This window comes from Mustela erminea, chromosome 9 (assembly GCF_009829155.1).
Source record: "Mustela erminea isolate mMusErm1 chromosome 9, mMusErm1.Pri, whole genome shotgun sequence".
Classification (NCBI taxonomy): Eukaryota; Metazoa; Chordata; class Mammalia; order Carnivora; family Mustelidae; genus Mustela; species Mustela erminea.
This window is the reverse complement of record NC_045622.1, coordinates 46,897,921-46,917,322: the sequence shown is the minus strand read 5'-3', so window position 1 is coordinate 46,917,322 and position 19,402 is coordinate 46,897,921. Positions and strand designations below refer to the sequence as shown.

Genomic DNA, 19,402 nt, shown 5'->3' with positions numbered 1-19,402 from the left:
TCTCAAAGTATAAATGAAGAATCGAATTCTATTCTGCTTCAAAGGAGGCACTGGCTTCGGAGGTAGGCTCTGAGCACTTACAGGGGTAACAGGCCCTCCCCTTTACCTAATGAGTCCCATCTGGCAGGCTCTCTTATAGACTTAGTTTTACTTGATCCTAACAACAAGACTGTAAACGAGGCATTAGATGCATTTCATAAATGAGAATTCCGTTTTAGCGATCGGTAAACTTTGAAGCCTGGACCAGAAGCCAGGTCTATTGAGAGAAAATCAGTATAGACAGTAAACCAAATGGAAGGGTGATCGATATGAGTTTAACCTGTGCCCTGCCAGGGTCAACTTCATCTTTACTGTATCAAAGGACAATCCACTCACGGGCTTCACTGAGAGATACATCAGGGTAAAGAATACGTCTTGGCCACAGAGCACCTTGCGTAAGTGGTTTTTTAAGCCTCTGTGAGCCTCTACACTGTTGGCCTTCTGTAGAATGGAGTTAGTAATCCTACATGGCAAAGCAATTCTGTAGAATGGAGTTAGTAATCCTACGTGGCACAGCACTGTGGTGTGGAAAGTCAGGAGTGAAGTCCGGGCACATGAGCTCTGGCCTTCCAGTGTGGCATACGCAGACCACCCAGACACTACAGTACCTTCTCCAGACCCCTTCTGGTTTCCCAAGTCTAGACTTTCTCTAGCCTTTCCGCTTCATCCTGTTCAACTGTTTCACATACTTGGTCATGACTCTCTCAATAAGATTCTAAGAGAGATAAGAAATCTGAATCCAAGCAGTTCAGACTTCCTTTTTTGTTGTAATACAGCATCTTTCTGAATGAATAAATGATGCTTTTGCTAAATAAGAGTATACGAGTGAATGACTGAGAAGTAATACAAACGCCACCATCAGCCAGCCCTGGGCTAGTACGGTGTTGGTACTAGCAGATGAGTGTAATAGGTACTCTGGGAATGTGGCTGAGCACATGCTGGGTGTAAGTCTGGAGGGAAGGAAGGTAAAATCCTGACTTATGATAAGTCCACAGATTTCATGGCTTTGTCTTAAATGTCTCCGAGAAATCCATAGCCGTGTGAAATCAGAAGCAGTTTCATACTGGAGTGAAGTCCCCTGACAGGCTCCATTTGACATTCTTCCTTACCACCCCCGGGTTACTGACCGGCAGAACACTGCAGCAGGAAGTAGAGGGGAAGGGTATGCTACTGTTTAAAGAAAAAAAGACCAGAGTCTCTTACCCATGTGATGATGTAGCTTTCCCTACCCAACAGAATCAATCAGGTGAGAACATCCTTCCCCTAGAACAAAAACCCATCAGGATAAAGAATCCTGAGTGGAATTTGTTGTCTCAAGACCGTCCTTGATGTAACTTCCAATTGGTAGACTAGGGGTATTGAGAATGAGACCCAAAGTCCACTCATTAAGAGGGTATTGGCTGTGTGTGTTGGTCTAAATCTATTATTGAATTAGCCCCCAGTTTAAAGAGAGTCACAGAGTAAAGCAGATAAATGAAGCGGTCTGAAAGGTCCTGTAGTGCCAGATGTTTCCTGGAAATCCCAGCACCAGGAAGTAATGCTTGTGTTCTCAGGACATGACCATGGACTCCATGGACCTGGTGGCAGCCCATTTGGTATCGAACTTGATAGGACTGGTTGTTTAAAGATCTTGACTTAAATTCTACTTTTTTTCTTTTTCATCTGCCTAGGAAAGAGTGTCTAGGAATTAATTCATTCAGCAAATATTTACTAAGGAAACTTCTTTATGCCAAGCACTGTGGCATATGGCACTAAGGGCATAATAAAATAATAATAATTTATAAAATGATAATAAATATTATTATTATTATTATAAAATGAAGACATTAACTGGAATTTGCAGGTCTAGTACTGAATGGTGTTTCCATTTTGAGAGCCTTTACCATGAAAACTTAATAAAGACTAGAGTGATCAGTATTTTAACAGATGAGTTTTAAACACCAGTGGTCTTCTGGCCAGGTGGCACTGTAGGAAGCCTAATAGGCGTACTGCAAAGATTAAAAAAGGATAACAATTGCAACGCATATAACACATGAGGTATCAGGGAGTAATGATCTGCCCACTATTTGACAGGCCTACATATACGGACTATGGGACTTCGGAGGGAAGGAGGTGTGTGTTCTTACTCATCTCTGTATCCTTAACATCTACCACAGACTGGTACACTGTAGGAATGTATGTAAACCATGTTTACTGAATGCAAGAATCAGTGCACTGAGGAATCAATGTACGAAAGCCTTATGTTAAACAATGAGGCTGGAGGCAGACCTAAGAGCATTTGTCATATTAGAGCCTTTGAAGCAGAAGCTGTCTCGGGAAGCAGCACGAGGTATTCAGAGAGTTTGGAGGGAGAGGAATGCAGAGGAGAAGTGGAAGAATCATGGGCTAGAGATACCGAGGACAAAATGGAGAGGCCAGCTGTAAGCACAGTGACTCCTCCCATCTGTGGCTTCAGCTGAATACTTTGCAGATTCCGCTTCTGGGTAGACTCTTGTGGGGTATGAGAGATGTCTGGTGAGTTGACAGAGCTGGGCATTCTGAAGCCTGCAATCCTGGGGTTCCCTTCAGCCTTCACGGGGTCTAGAGGAGCGAAAACGTAAAAAGGCTCCAGAAAGTCTGTTCTCCTTCCCTTGCTGAAGGAAAGCAAAGGGACAAGAGTGTCTCATCCCTCTGCTGAGAAAACAGTAGTTTTCTCAATTCTATGGTCTCTCTGTCCTGCAGGGGAAAGTTTGCCTTTATAATATATGATAAATATCACCAATTAATTTCACCATTATTCAATCAATGGTGAATTAATTATCACCGTTATTTCCTACGTGACAGGTATTTAAATTCTCTATTTTATTTAGTCCTCATGACCACTTTATAGTATCCTATTATTATTCTCATTTCACAGATAGAGAAACCAAGGCCAGAGAGACTGAGCTGTCCAAAGTCACTTGAGCTAGTAAGTGGCAACACCAAGATTCACATTTTGTCTGACAGAATCCAGCAACTGTGCTCTTACACACTGTTCTCCACTACCCTCCACACAGGACCTGAAGGTCTACGCTTACATCCAGTCTAACTCTGTGATCTTGGGGACATTATATAATTTCTGTGAATCTTAGTTTTCTCATCTGTAAAATGGAAGAAACATTTCTTGTCTCTTCAAGATGTTGGGAGAACCACATGGGAAAACACTTGTATAACACCACAAGCACAACAGGTGACCCACATAAGGTGCTTGACAAATATTTCCCTTGACTTCCACTTCCTCATCTGTACCAAGATGGCTGAAGCACCAGCCCAGAGATTTGCTCCATGTAATGCAGTGAAGGTGTGCTCTCCTGACTGCATGCAGTGTCTCATCTGCCTAGAGTGCCCCTTCTGGTTTATTCCATCTGCAAGCTGTACATTGTGACCCATTAGTGAGTCATTAAATCAAGTCGATGAGTTGTGGCCTTCATTTTTTTTTTTTTTCTTTTTTAAAGGGAGACAAATAGAATGGAACACAACAAAATCCACTTTACATAAAAAGCACAATTTAATAAAAAATATGTTTTCCAGCTTTGTCTATGTATTTACTCGGACAAGATGGAGAATGTTTTTCTTACTTTGAATAAAAAGACTTGAAAACGTGTAAGTTAACTCACATAAGATCTTTAAAGACCAATTTGGGTATCTTTGCATTACAAAGCAATTAAAGGTGTCAGGCCTTTCTAGAGATAATTTTTCACACCACACTGCACTGTGATCGTCTTCTTCTCATCTGTTTCTCCCACTGGATGGAAGGTTCTTATGACAGGAAACTTTGACTTTTATGGCTGAGTCCTCAGTATCCATTATAGGTCTTGGCACAAAATATACACTCCAAAACAGCTTGATAATGTACAAATAAATCAAAGCAAATGGCTTTTAAACCCAAATTCAAGACAGAGAGATTATTCACTTAAGCTCTCAAAATGGATATCTTTGATTAACTAATGAACATGGGCCAGGCTTCACTCTTTCCTGTGATCTTTTACTCCCATTGGTGGACTTGGCTGCTTTTCTTTCCTCCTCTCCTGATTCTTCAAGCCCTGGGTACTCCTGCTCTCCTTTATATTATGAAAGGCACTTTCCTTAGCTGTTTGCACTTCTGTGTGATTTCAAGCACCTGCATCTCTGACCTTTCTTAGTAGCATTTGAATGTAAAGGTCCATTCCTATTAGTAGCAGGAAAAGCTTTGTTCTCTGTCATAAGGATGCATTCACCAGCTGGTAGGTAAGAGCCCGTATCTTAGAGGCAGGGAGAGCTCCATCTGCCCACATAGCCTTGAAACACGTGCAAAAAAATCTGTATTGCGGTGGCTCGGGAGCCCAAGTGCATCTACGTCTGAAGAATTCATAAATGTACTTGTGGAGCATTTTGAAAAAATATTTTATTCAAATTTTTTTACATTTTATTTACTTTTAAGGTTCTACAGCTCTATGTTTCACAATGCAGGAAATACACAATACAAAGAGCCTAGTAAATCAAATATATCCAAATCATTCACACAGAACAGGTACAGTGTTAGCGTAAGCAGCAATAAACTCCATTTGCATAGCACCACCAAAGCACTTTGGGCACCTGACACAAATGATTCAAAGAAGGAAAATAATTACAAAGAGATTAGAAAATAGAGATGGTTGGCTCAAGTCTGAAACCCTGCCTGGCTCGGATGTGCGGATTCCCCCTCCCTCCTTTCGACACTTCAAGGCAAACAAATTGCTATCACCTGGGAGGACTACTTCTGGTGAGGGAATGAGGCCAGCTCCTGCAGCATCCTGAGAAGACGCAGCCTCTCAGACACAGCCGGGGTGGGGGTGGGGGGTGGGGGGGAGGGTGTGTGTGTGTGTGTGTGTGTAGGGAAGAGGAGGCAACTCCTAGGGGAAGGGGTGGTTTTGTGGCACAAATATTCTACAAGCCAGCTAAACTGTTTATCACAGAACAAAGAGAGACTGTTAGCTTTCTGGTTTAGGTTTTGGCTTCATGGAAAAATACCAATAAAACTAAAGAAATCCCATATGTCCTGCAGCGCAGTTTATCCTGTGTAACCCTCCAAGGGGTTTATGTTGGAGTTTCTCCTCTTGGCTAACCTATTTCTTCATCTATGAGGTGGGGGCTGTGCTGCCAGAAGCAGACTGGGAATCACGGCTCAAGTGCATTCAACAGCTGATACCCCAGAAGCTGAGCCCGCGGGAGGCGGAGTGCGAAGGCAGGGACAAGATCTGACTCTGCCACCAAAGAGCTGTGGCAGATCTCTCCCCTCCTGGGGCCTCAGTTTCCTGTCCTGTCAATTAAGCCGTGGACCTGGGTTGGCTAAGATTCCATCCAGCCCTAGACTTCCATAAAGCTAAGCAGAATAATATTCCAGGATGTCATTCTGAGATTAAAGAAACATGCTTATCATCTGATATTTATATAATCAGAGAAATCCTGCTACTCATTTATTTTGAGAGAGGAACTTAGTTGACTTTCTAAAATAAGTACAACCAACTGGCACCAGCCCTATTCCAGTGCTCTAGATAAAGCAAGCATCACTATGAAAATCCTATAGCTAAATTTGGTGTAACCCACCCCCCTCTGTAAAAAATAAAGAGTGGGGGACAAAGGTACAAAGTTGCTGGATCATTTTTAGTAAGAATTCCCCTTAGGCCTTGCTAGTTCATTCTATTTGATTGCCTTTTCATTGCTGTTATTGGGGTAGGCACATCATATGAACAAGGCCGAGGTGGGGGAGGTCTTGAAAGTTCTTTCCTCTGATTTTACTCTATGCATGTCCCCTACCTCTTCCAATGTTATGCCTCTAAGAGTCCTTTAGATGCTAAGGTCAGCCCTCTAGGTACTAACTAAAGTATTAATAATTATACATTTGGAAAACAAATACCATATTATTTGTATAGTGGTGAGATCATCTGGAGAATTTCCCAGGAAGTGTCAGCTATTTTTTTTTTTTTTTATTTTAAGTTTCATTTAAAAGAGGTCCTCCTTTCAATTCCATTTACAACTATTAGAATGTGATACAAGATAAGCTTTTTTATTACCTTAAGTCTTGATCTCTTTTGTATGTCATACTTTTATTTATCATTTTAGAGAATAAAGGTTTGGGTCTGATTAATACTACTCTTTAAAATAAGTCCACTAGCTTTACATTCCATCACTGTATCACCCAATTTAATTTTCCTAACCGTCCATAACTTAATTCAAAAGACTAAACTATTACCAGTATATTTTCAGCAAAATTTTTCTAGTACATTAATATTTTTATTCATTCTATTTTTTTAATAAGATAACAGTACAGTAATTTTTCCTTCCAGTGTTATTCTTTATACCCATTTCATTTGCATTAACTGATTTTTCTCTATCCTATTAACCGAATTGGCTTTTCCCAATTTGCTATCCAAGACTAAAACATCTCAAGATTTAAAATATTTCGCATCACAAAGACCAGCAACATAAAGCCAGTGAGGAGAAAAGAAATAGCTACTTTCCATCACGTCTGTGACTTCACTACAAGACACGTTCCAGGGTGGTTCTTAATAGTTCCTGTTGTGGATTACACTGCAGTATATCCAAATAACCTTGTGAAATTCAGTCAGTCAAATTTGGAACATTAATAGTCAAAAGTAGTTTCGCTTTGTTTTATCCTGTTTTTATCTTAAATCTTGGGCTTTTGAAGTATTAGAACCTCCTGGAATAAGGAGGGACTCTATGCTTGTTCTAGGGGTCCAGCAACTCAAGGCCCTCAAGAACATGCCACCATCTGGAATCCTGCTCCCTTCTTGGCCCTGCTGTGCCTACCTGATACACATAGAAGATAACTTCCTAGCCAAAGTGGAATCAACAGGGCACATCGATTCAAGTCCATAATTTAGTATCCATAACATACCCTTCATGCGAGAAAAAGACAGTAAATTTCTTGTGAGGAGGATATGACCTTAGGTGGAAGTCAGACCAGATTCTGGGGCCAAGTGAGGAGAGGAGAATGCAGTGAGGGTGGCTATGGTTCCTCGTCTGGCCCATAGATTCACCTTGACAGTGTATTAGATATCACTTCCCTCCTTTGGTTGTTAGTACTTATATTACTTTAAAAAGTACAGTCAGCACTGATGAAGTATATTTTGGAAGGAATATAGGAAGCTCGCATTAAGAAGAGGTGCACGTTATAGTTCAGCGATGATTAATCTTACTCAATAGTTAGCTATAGGGATGAAAGACTGCAATGCTTTTCAAGTCCAATCAGTCACTTTTTTTCCCCCCAGCTGAATTGATGAATTTTGTCAGGCAAGGAACAGGTATCTTTCATAGTCTAAGAAACAACTGATCATAAGATACCACGGAAGAAAGTCTTTCCACTTGCTGGGAAGAAGCATGTAAGTCTCTAGCAGTGTGCTTTTGATTTTCAATCAATACACCGAGTTCATGCAATATATATCAAGCAGGTCAAGAGGTGAGACAAGAATATTTTCTTCATATATTGACAGTAAGAAAATGTTTAAGGTTTTGGTCCATATACTGAATTTAAGATGATCAGGAATGAAAATATCTCTTTTCATTATTTTTACTGCAACCAGTGCTGAGAACTTGACCCCGGACCATAACATTCTCAAAGAGCAACTTGTTAAAAGTAATGTAATAACATTTCAAAATCATCTTCAAAGTGGTTAAACTTGACGTCTTATGGTGATGAACTACTAATAAAAACACATGTTCCATAGCTACAAGGTGTTGCTTTTATCTCCCCAAGCTGGATTGCTCACAAAGTGCAGATCACAGTAAGAAATGCTCCGTTGCCTACCTGACATACAGGGAGCGTTTCTGATTGGTTCGCAGGGACCCGGACCCGGAGCTCATGCTGTGGTTCATCATCTGCTCGCGCAGGTCATGGATTTTGGCCTCAAATCGAGCGTAATCTGGAAAAGGAAACAAAGATGGTAGATTTGGTCCCGTGCCTTCAGAAAAGGAGAAATGGTGCATAGCCAAGGCAGCTACCTGCCTCGGTTGCTGGTTCCTTTGCCATGTATCAGGGAGATGCACAACCCAGAATGATCAACACAGAGGGATCAGTTGCTTAATATTATTTATTTGCAGACATTGACAAAACGAAAAGGACAAATCAGTTACTTCTCCAAATGTAACTAGAAAATATATTGCCATCAAGTCCCCAACATGTGAAGAGTCCATGGGGGAGGAGGTATGTGAGGTTATAAACAGGCAGCACAAGGCATTCTTGTGGTGATGAAAATGTGCTGTCTTGACTGTTGGTAATGGATACCAAACGTGTGAAAAAATGATCTACACTTGACTACACTCACATACACTCACACAGATCAGTACAAGGAAAACTCAGAAAACTAGAATTAGATTGATGGATTACATCAATGTCAATATCCTGGCTATGAGAATGTGCTTTAGTTTTACAAAATGTTACCATTGGGGAGAACTATGAGTAAACGTTACATGGATCTTCCTATAATATTTATTACAACTGTATATGAATATATGATTACCTCAAAATTAAACTTTAATTTAGAAAAGAGGGCAAAAAAACCAACAAAACAAAATATCCACAAAACACCAAGATCCATGAACAAAACAAATATCCAAGGAATTAGCAATTAGAGGGTTGCTAGAGGCTGATCATTTGGGATCATACTTCAATTTTGCCTTATAACTTTAATACAAAAAGTCCATATCAAACTTCATCAACTCTAATATGCATTACACATTTAAATGAGCTTCTAGAGAATGGCATTGGAAATGGGGGTAAATATATTTTGGAAATACATGGGTCTAAAAATAATAAGAAAATGTAGGTATATATCATACTATTTTTTTCATAGGAAAAATATTTTTTCCATATGTCAATCCAATAAAAATGAAGACAGCACAAACAGGTTTTAAGATATTAGCACAATCAGCATGTAAAAAGGAAAAGCTTTTGAAGTTTTGATATTATTGATTACAATTTGTTCTATCTCCTTGGCATACAGTGTCTTGCTTTAGCAGAATCTAGTGGGTGAGAAGGCCAATTCACTCACAAGATAAATGTGAAAATGTTAGTTCAAATTTTAAATGGTTCTTTTAATTGCAAAGAAACTCACCATAGAGAATTTTTTAGTATATGTGCTGCCGAAGCGAGCACGAGAATTTTTTAAATGCTAATTCAAATTATAAATTGTTCTTTTATAGAGAGAAACTCATCATAAAGTATTTCCTCAGTACATTTCAAAAAACAATTTGATTTTCAATTTAATTTATTCATGATTTTTCATAAAAATAAGAATGACTAAATGGACAAAATAAAAGATGATCCCCTTATAGTGTTTCAAATTCTTAAAAAAGTTCCACAAAATTAAATTTAAATTCAATTTACTGATGATCTATTGATTATTATGGGGTAGGATATCATAAAGAAGATTTAACTTTGGTTTTCAGTGATAAGAAGATAACTGGATAATAACCTATGAATGCTAAATTTTTTTTAAAGATTTTATTTATTTATTTGACAGACAGAGATCACAAGCAGGCAGAGAGGCAGGCAGAGAGAGAGGGGGAAGCAGGCTTGCCGCTGAGCAGAGAGCCTGATGTGGGGCTCAATCCCAGGACCCTGAGATCATGACCTGAGCTGAAGGCAGAGGCTTAACCCACTGAGCCACCCAGGTGCCTCTGAATGCTAAATATTTTTAAAGTTTAGTACTCTAAAGATAAAACCATCAAAATTGGTTGGAAATTTCTGGTGCCTAAGCAAAGTCTTATGTAATCTGGATTTGGAAGCCTCCCTCTTCAATACAGCCTTTTTTTTTTTTTTTTTTAAGGGAACATTAGCTACCATACAGTACTTCATTAGTTTTTGATGTAGTGTTCCATGATTCACTGTTTGTGTATAACACCCAGAGTTCATTTCAACATGTGCCCTCCTTAATATCCATCACCCAGCTATCCCATCCCCCAAAACCCCTTCCACCTCTGAAACCCTCAGTTTGTTTCCCAGAGGCCACAGTCTTTCACAGTTTGTCTCCCTCTCCCTCTCTGATTCCTCCGCACACCCCCCCGCCTTCATTTTTCCCTTCCTTCTCCTAATGTCCTCCATGCTATTCCTTATGTTCCACATATAAGTGAAACCATATGACAATTGTCTTTCTCTGCTTGACGTATTTCACTCAGCATCATCCCCTCCAATTTCATCCATGTTGGTACAAATGGTGGGTATTCATCCTATCTGATGGCTCAGTAATATTCCATTGTGTACATGAACCACATCTTCTTTATCCATTTGTCTACTGAAGGGCATCTTGGCTTCTTCCACAGTTTGGCTATTGTGGGCATTGCTGCTCTGAACTTTGGGGTGCATGTGTCCCTTCTTTTCACTACATCTGTATCTTTGGGGCAAAACTTAGCTCTAAATAATTAAATCCTAAATGATTAAATAAGCAGAACATATATTTAATCTAAAATCTATTGATCATAATTTAGGAAATTTATTTAAATCCCTTTTGACAGAGGAAAGCAATCATTTATAACAACCAATAGGACACTGTATGCAGGTTTAAATTTTTTAGGGCAGGTCATGTTTTCTTGCCATCCTAAGAGCCAATTAATTATTAATTGGCATCACATGGCAGACACTGTGTTTAGTGCTTCATGGGCAATTATTTCTTCCTTAAGTCACAAAATTAAGTTCATGAATGTTGTCAATATTTGGACTACATGGAAAAACAGAGGATAAAAACTGAGAGGTTAGCTCTTCTTCCTTCCCTCTCACTGCCGTCTGTTGCTACACCTTTCTCTAGAGATCCCCGCTGTACTTGCACAGACATTTATCAACTCATTTCACATACATACACACACATACCCACATACATATGAGATCAATATGTATTATGCTAATGCCTTTATCTTCCTTTATAACTGTGTAATTTGGATCTTTTCCTGCCTTCTCCCAAATACGTAGATATATTTCTTAACACCCTTAATGGCATCACATGGTTAAGACCACAATTAATTCAACAGTTGCAGAGAAGTATGGCGGAAGATAGACCCATCCAGCTCTTTGCTGTTCCAAACAGGATCTCAGGCTACGTGAGCGCATGTATGGGCAGGTTAGCTAGTGCAGGTACCGGTTAGAGCTTTGCACAGACATCATGCAGACCCCGATAGCACTTCTCGGAGAAGATAATCTGGTCTGGGAGACAAAGCAGGATCTCTTAGTGTCTTTGGATCATGCTTCACACTGCCCCTTCCTAAATACCAGGCATTTCCCAAGAACTAGTAAGTCAATCCTCCATCGGTTCCCAGGACTGCCTCCCTTACAACTTTGAGGACGGCGCTACTGTGATAAAAACCTAACATCACACCTCCTCTCCCCTACTCAAGCATCGCAATTCAGTGCCAATCCCTGACCCCGCTTGACCACTTTGCTACCTTTTTGTACTTATCACACCAAATTGCAGTGATTTGTGCAGCTGCCCATCTTCCCCATTAGACTGAGTTCTCTGAGAACAGAAACCACAACTCACTCTCTTTAGGGTTCCCTGTCCCTAACAGTGTCTGGTGTGCAGGAGGCATTTAAATAATAGGGTTTCAACAAACATTTTCTGAATGAATCATGAATGAGGAAATGAGCAGAATCATTAAACGAGTTCAGTTATAAATGCCTACAGGCGCTGAAATTGCCCATTTTCCTTCCTTCTTTTTTTATTTGACACAGAGAGGGAGAGTGAGAGAGCACAAGCAGGGGGAGCGGTAGGCAGGCAAGGGGGAGAGAGAGAAGCAGGCTCCCCACAGAGCAGGGAGCCTGATGTGGGGCTTGATCCCAGGACTCTGGGATCATGACCTGAGCCGAAGGCAGCCCCTTAACCGACTGAGCCACCCAGGTGCCTCTGAAATTGCCCATGTTCAATGTTAAGGTTTCTTTTAATGAAGAAAGACAACACACTTCTCCTGTGGGACTTCTTTCAAGGTTAAATCGTCTATCTAACTTTAAGGTTTTATTCCTGTCTAATCATGGCTGCTCCCAAATCCCACTGATATTTTTATCCTTCTTCAGGTGATCTCTGTACTCTCCCCGACACAGGCATGTCACACATTGGAAACTCTTCTCTGATACTTAACCTGTAGCTCATCAGCTCTCTGTAAGGCTCTTCTGGCTGTCACACTCGGTATGTCACAACAGGCTACTTGCTTTAATAGCAAACTGTGTTCTCCTTATTGTATGGCTCATTAGATCCCCCAGATGTTTTCTGCCTTGATTTTGAAATGTTTGTTTTACACCATCTTCTACAGTGTTTACACTCCCTACTGTGGACGGGGAAGTGCTGTGCTGTATTGCATTTGTCTTAACTGGAATACTTCGTGCCCTCAATTTTTCCACTTTGACACCACAAATCCTATGTTTAATTTTTTTTTAAAAGATTTTATTTATTTATTTGTCAGAGAGAGAGCAAGCAAGAGTGAGCACAGGCAGAGAGAGTGGCAGGCAGAGTCAGAGGGAGAAGCAGGTTCCCTGCGGGGCAAGGAGCCCGATGTGGGACTCGATCCCATGACGCTGGGATCATGACCTGAGCTGAAGGCAGCTGCTCAACCAACTGAGCCACCCAGGCGTCCCACAAATCCTATGTTTAAAAGTGCTTACCCATCTCTTCATGCTTTTCTTTCTTTCTTTTTTAAAGTTTATTTATCCATTTTTAGAGAAAAGAATGCACAAGCTGGGAGAGGGGCAGAGAGAGAAAATCTCAAAGCTGATGAGTGCAGAGCCCTACATGTGGCTCGATCCCATAACTCACATAGCCTGAGCCAAAACCATGAGTCAGAAGCGTAACCGACTGAGCCACCCAGGCACCCCTTTATTTTTTATTTTATTATTACTTTTTAAAGTAGGCTCCCTGGGCAACATGGGGCTTGAACTCATGAACCCGATTTCAAGACTTGTATGCTCCACTGACCGAGCCAGCCCGGTGCCCTTCTTCGCTCCTTTTTAGAAAATAAAACTTAAGTACAAGTAATTTCATCAGAGCAAAAGCAACAAAACCCGTATTTACAAATATAAATGGTATGTGTATGGACGAGAGAGACAGAAACAGAGGGAGAAGAAGAGCACTGTCTCCGTCTTCTCAAGGATGAACACGTTTACGGTTAGAAATGCTCTGGAAATAAATAAGCAAGCAGATACAGAAACTGTGAGATATAAGTCTTCTTTATGTTTTATAATAGTACTGAAAATCACACTTTTCAACAAAACCAAATCTAACACTGCCACGTCTATCTAACCTTAACCAATCCCTGCCCCTTTCCTGAAGATTTTAGTCGTATCTCTGCCTTCGCTTTTCATACATTTTTCAGTCTAGTTCCTAACCCTGGGGAGAACATTCATCTGAGATTTGAAAGTACTCCAATCTTTATACCATCTAAAGGAGAATTCACGTTTTCTGAGCACCTGAGGGCTAGTATCTGTGCTGTGTCATTGAAATACTATGTTCTTTCTCCTAACAAAGCTCTGAGGGAGTTTTAGAGATGAGGGGAAAAAAGTGCGTGGAGGTTAACCTCACCCAAGTCACTGGGTTGACCTTGGATCTCTGTGAGGCCAGTTTATTTCCTTTTTATCTTCCCATCTGGTTTAACACTTTACTTCTCCTTTAGAACCTAAGGCGTCCTCAACTCTCTCCTTATCTCTCTTGACATCTTGCTCTCCTGCCTCCCATCTGTTGTGCTGATTCTGTGAATGCTGGGCTTCTCTGTTGCAGTGCGAACTCCTTAGAGGTGCGGAAGCCTCCCCCCATCTCTGATCCACAAACCTCAGGGCCTGTGGTTCCTTGTGCTCTAGACTCAGGACTGTGCTAGGTGCCTGGCATATAGTGCTGAATAAGAACCTGAAGGAGTTTGCTTCCAGAATGGGACACTGACAAGGAAATCAATCGTAAATAATGCTGAAGTAGGGAGCTGCGTTAAAGCAGCAACACCTTATTCTGTCTTATTTTGCATGAAATAGGTGCCTGGTAAATGCTTTCAGAATTGCAAGAGTTATCTGTGTTATGTTTTTTGGGGTTATCTTGTCTAACAAGAAGCAACCCACTGAGAACTGATTTCTAGGCAAATGTTTTAGAGGAGTTTTAAGAAACATTACTTCCAGCTGGTTCTATGGCTCCAGGATGTATGAAAAATGTCTCCTTGGGCATTTAAATCCAGTTGTTCACTGGCAACACTCTCATACTGGGATTGTGTCACTTGCTTTCACTTGGTTGGACATGATGGCTGCTAACAGTAGACAGGGTACAAAATATGACTTATATAGACGGGGTCAGAATCCTGGCTCTGCCACTTACAAGCTGTGTATCATTACGAAAATTATTAACCTTTCTGGGCTCAATTTCCTCATAAGCAGAACATGAATAATAATTGTGTCTACATCAAGATGTGTTGGGAAGATTACAAGAGAGCATATGGACGTCAAGGGTTGACTCTTGGTAATGACTGGTAATTCCTCCTGTTAATTATCATGTGTAACTCAACACCCACTCTTATTCACTGCTTGCAAAAGTCATAACCCCTTTCTGTACTAAATAAAATGGAAAGCTGTGTCCATTCCAGAGCCTCCCTTGGTATAGGCTCACGCTGCCTGCTGGTTTCTCAAGAGTGTGAGCTACTGATGGACACTTTAATGGAGAAAGGCAAAGGTGTGAACACCACACAAGACACACGAGAAGCGTCTCTGCTATGCACTGGTTTCCTCTGAAATTTGTCAAGGGTGAATGAGGAGACACAGAATGCAACCCCACCTTCTCATTCACACAGAAAAGGAGGCACTGCCTCACTGAGGGGGCAGGAGCTATTTAAGGCAGTAGGATTAATCCAAACTGATTAAAGCTACTCACATTTTTAAGGCTCAGATGGCCAGCCTTGTGTCTCCGAGAAGGAAACGATGAGCTTCGTGCATTAGACAACAGCATGAAGCTATGGGCGTGCTCTTCTCCAAGTGAACTGGTGGGGAGGGCACCTCTTTCCAGTTGCAACCTCATGCTGCTGACCCTCAGTTGTGTGAGCAGAGGAAGGGGGGTTAGGAACTCTAGGTTAGGAAGCCAGCTCTGAATCTTAAGCCTGTCCTTAGCTACCAATGGGGCCCTGGGAAGTTTCCTGAACCTCTGTTCGTTCATCTGCAAAATTGTGAGGTTCCTCCCACAAAGTGGTTTTGAGAATCACACTGAGATCTGACATGAAGCATTTGGCAAATGTACAATAGTCGCTGCTGTTATTTTCCTGGTGGCTTCCTTCAGAATAAATGCATATGCAGTCCTTGGTGGCACCAGTAAGAAGAGTAGCATCTTATTCCCATTTGCTCATTATGGACACTGCGGCAGCACTACCAACAACTGGTGAAATCATCGAGCTCTAAGGGGTTCTGCACATCCTAGCGACACAGGCTGCTTTCCTGCTGAGTTACCATGTCCTCCCTACGGGGAAAGTAGTTGGAAGAGGCCACCTGCTGCTCGCCTGAGAAGTGATGTTTTACATAGACAAATCTGAACTAGGAGCTCTGAGTACTTCATAAGCTAAGGAAGTTTAAGTGCTGGGCACTTTCCAATAGTGCCCAAGCTGGGGCAAATATCAATGGTGTGCAGTCTATTGGGATCACAGTATTACCACAGTATTATCTACCTGGACATGACACTCCTTGCTGCCAGGGTCCAGGAGGAGTGCGCGGGAAGGATGCAGGAGGAACAGTTCACATCTATTTTTAGCATGACATCTGATCACTGCTCCAGGGACGAGATACTGTGAGCAATTATAAAAGTTTCCATTTCTTTGCGGGGGGTAACATCCTTCTTTCATTTATTCAGCAAACATTTCTTCAGGGTTTCTTACATGCCAGGTGCAATGCTATTGCTAGGGACACCAAAATCACTAGAAAGACCTTTGCCTCAATGGGCTCAAAGGCTGATGCTTTGCTGCCTTTAATTTTCTACTTTGCTGTTGTGAATATAAAAAAAAGAGCATCTGCCATTTAAATATCTGCTCTTTGTGAGTAGGATTAAGTGCTTTCTAGAAGGTAATGGGATATCTCTATGGTGGGAAGAAGCCAATATAGTCAGATGCATGTTATAACGGAGAAACTGAGGAAGGGTAAATCTTTGTGAAAAACTGTGGGGTTCCTGGCGAAGGGAGAAGATCAAGAAGGGTCTCAAAGTCATTCCCTGGAATGAGTTGCTGGACTTGAGTCTTGGCTCTGAGGGATGTTGGGAAAATCCCTTACCCTCTCAGAGAGAATGGTTTCCTGTTAGGTGGGGAAATCATCTCTGCCCCTATAAAACATTGTCCTAACACAGTGTACCTCATTTCCATCGTTTTAAGCAGTATTGATATTTAAAAGCACCATCAATTAATAACAATGAGAGCATCTTTTTTGGAGAGGGTGGATACCAGACTCATTCTGAACTTACAAGTTGAAATGCATGTGTGTAGAGGGGGAAGATTTTGGCCTCATAATCACTGCAATCTGATAAGTAAAGTGTGAAATCAAGAAAATCCCGAATATGTTACTGCACTCTGTCCACTAGGCTCTTAGCAAAATCACATATTTATAAGAGGGTGAGGCATAGATCAGAGGTTAAATCTCAAGTCCAAGAAGCAATAGTCTGTCAAAGTTCTTGCATATGATGATACAAGAGTCACCGTATTTACTTGGAGCTCAGAAAAAAAAAAATCAATTGTTCCCATTTCACCACCTCTTGTTTTCTTAGTTGCCCTGGGATTTCGGAGCCAGAAAGACACAGAAAAGGTCCTGCCATTTCATATCAGGCTTTAGAAATACCTTAGAGCCTTCTCACTCTGGCGGCTTTTCAAGCTGTCATGCTGGGAAGGGTCTTTAGAAACAAAACAAAACTTCAGAAGACTGGTTTCCCTCTCACACAGCCATGGGAATGCCCACCTGCCTTCAAGAGAGCTGACCTCTGGCCAATGGAATTTACTAGATGTTCACTTCAAACTCTGACTTAGCTCATCTCCCAGGTTGCCACCTCTATGTTAAAGTGGTAACATGGAATTTTCCACTGGTAAAGATTTATTAGAGATGTTGTTTGGCTTACTTCTGACCAAGCTACCATGCTACTGTGTGTGTGTATGTGTGTGTGTGTGTGTGTGTGTGTCCGTGACAAAGAGATGGAGAGTGACAGAAAGAGAGAAACATATTAAAAACTGTATTCTCTAGAATCAAACTTTAACTGGGAATCCTAGACAATAGGGTAAGTCTGCTATCTTTTCTGTACTTCACAAAAGAAAAGGATGTATATACCAATTTCTTGTACATCTTCAGTACTGAGCACTAAGAACTCAGCAGTGGACACCATAACGGCAAGACACTGTCACAATTGTTTTCTGTATCCTAAAACTTATTTTTTGTTTGTTTTTTAAAGATTTTATTTACTTATTCGACAGAAAGAGAGACAGTGAGAGAGGGAACACAAGCAGGGGCAGTGGGAGAGGTAGAAGCAGGCTTCCTGCTGAGCAGGGAGACCCATGCAGGGCTTGATCCCAGGACGCCAGGATCAAGACCTAAGCTGAAAGCAGATGCTTAATGACTGAGCCACGCAGGTGCCCCAGTATCCCTAACACTTAAAACAGAGTACGACAGACAGCTATCAGTATATAAATGCTAACATAAAAGTCTGCTGAGTTGGGTGGGTTAACTGCAGAATTCAGGGAAAGAAAAGTGATCCGTTAGTTTGCCAAATCTACTGTGAAGTAGAGCAAACTTTTTAGAATAATTTTTTTAAGATTTTATTTATTTATTTGACACACAGAGAAAGAAATCACAAATAGGCAGAGAAGCAGGCAGAGAGAGAGAGAGAGAGAGAGAGAGGAGGAAGCAGACTCCCTGCTAAGCAGAAAGCCGGATGCAGGACTCGATTCCAGGACCTTGAGATCATGACCTGAGCCAAAGGCAGAGGCTTAACCCACTGAGCCACCCAGGTTCCCTAGAATAATTTTTAATAACACACTGAATTAAAGTATACTGTCTCTCTCAGTAGAACTGAGGTCATTTGTTCTGACTTGAACAATTTTCTGTGCAGCTTGGCTAGAGACCCTTTAAAGAGGTTTCAGCCAAATGCTTACGAATTCTTTAATGTGAAAAAAGAAGTAAGTTTTATGATCAAACCACAGTCTGAATCCCTAACCAGCTATTTCACACAATATGCATACAACTCTGAAAATTAGATACATCAAATTTCAATTTGGCTTCATGCAAGTTTTGTTTTATAGATTCATAAAGGCAGTTTTTTTTTTTCTAAATTATCAGGATTATTACATAACAGAGTAAGCAAAGAAACTTTTTGAGCTTGGCAAAGGCTTTGTCTTTAAGCAATTAGGAGTAGCCTGATGTAATGTGATCTTTTAAAAAACCTAATAGAATTCAACATTGCATCTTAAGTTCACTACTGACTCACAATGTGGACTTTTGTGCAAGTTATTCAACCTAGAGAAGATTTGTTTTTCTCATCTGTATAGCAAAAACAAAATCATCTACCTCAACAGACTGTTGGAAGATTAAATGCAATGGCATTTGTAAGTGGTAATGGACTAGAATGCTTAATAAATGGAAAAGAAAAAGCATTAAAACCTCCTCAAGCCTTATATTTCTTGTTTATGAAATGGGGATGATAGTAATACCCTATTTACATCACAAGTTTGTTGCGAGCATCAAATGAAGAATCAAATATAAAAATGTTTGATAAACCAAATGGTACAGGATAAAGACAAAGTGATAATAAAAACAATTCATGGGGCACCTGGGTGGCTCAGTGGGTTAAAGCCGCTGCCTTTGGCTCAGGTCATGATCTCAGGATCCTGGGATCGAGCCCCACATCGGGTTCTCTGTTCAGTGGGGAGCCTGCTTCCTCCTCTCTCTCTCTCTGCCTGCCTCTCTGCCTACTTGTGATGTCTCTTTGTAAAATAAATAAATAAAAATCTTAAAAAAAAAACCATAATTCATACTGGGTGGCTCAGTCAGTTGGGGATCTAACTCTTGGTTTTTGCTTAGGTCATGATGTCAGGGTCATGAGATTGAGCTCGGCATTGGGCTTTGCACTCAGCACAGACTCGGCTTGGGAATCTTGTTCTCTCTCTATTCCTCCCCCTGCTCTCTTACACTCTCTCTAAAATAAATCAATAAATCTTAAAGAAAAAAAATTCATAAAATATAGTCTTTTTTTAAAACCCCAATCTACCTGGATGATATTTCCTCAGTAACTGAAATTTGTTTCAAATGGTATGGAATTTGATTTCTATCTTGGCTATGGAAACAAAGCTACAAAGGGCATCATGCATGAGAGAGTAAACGTGAAACTCTGACGGGAAAATGGAAACT

At 40.8% G+C, this 19,402-nt stretch overlaps 1 protein-coding gene across 14 annotated transcripts in view; it reads right to left on the bottom strand.

Moving 5' to 3' along the window:
- The window catches only part of DLG2 (discs large MAGUK scaffold protein 2), a 2,075,147-nt gene that overhangs the window by 141,008 nt on the left and 1,914,737 nt on the right, over positions 1-19,402 (bottom strand). For all 14 annotated transcript variants that reach the window (XM_032356653.1, XM_032356654.1, XM_032356656.1 and 11 more), the window contains one exon: positions 7,844-7,958. In XM_032356653.1, coding sequence (XP_032212544.1) covers positions 7,844-7,958 — 115 coding nt within the window. The remainder of the gene's footprint in view (positions 1-7,843; positions 7,959-19,402) is intronic.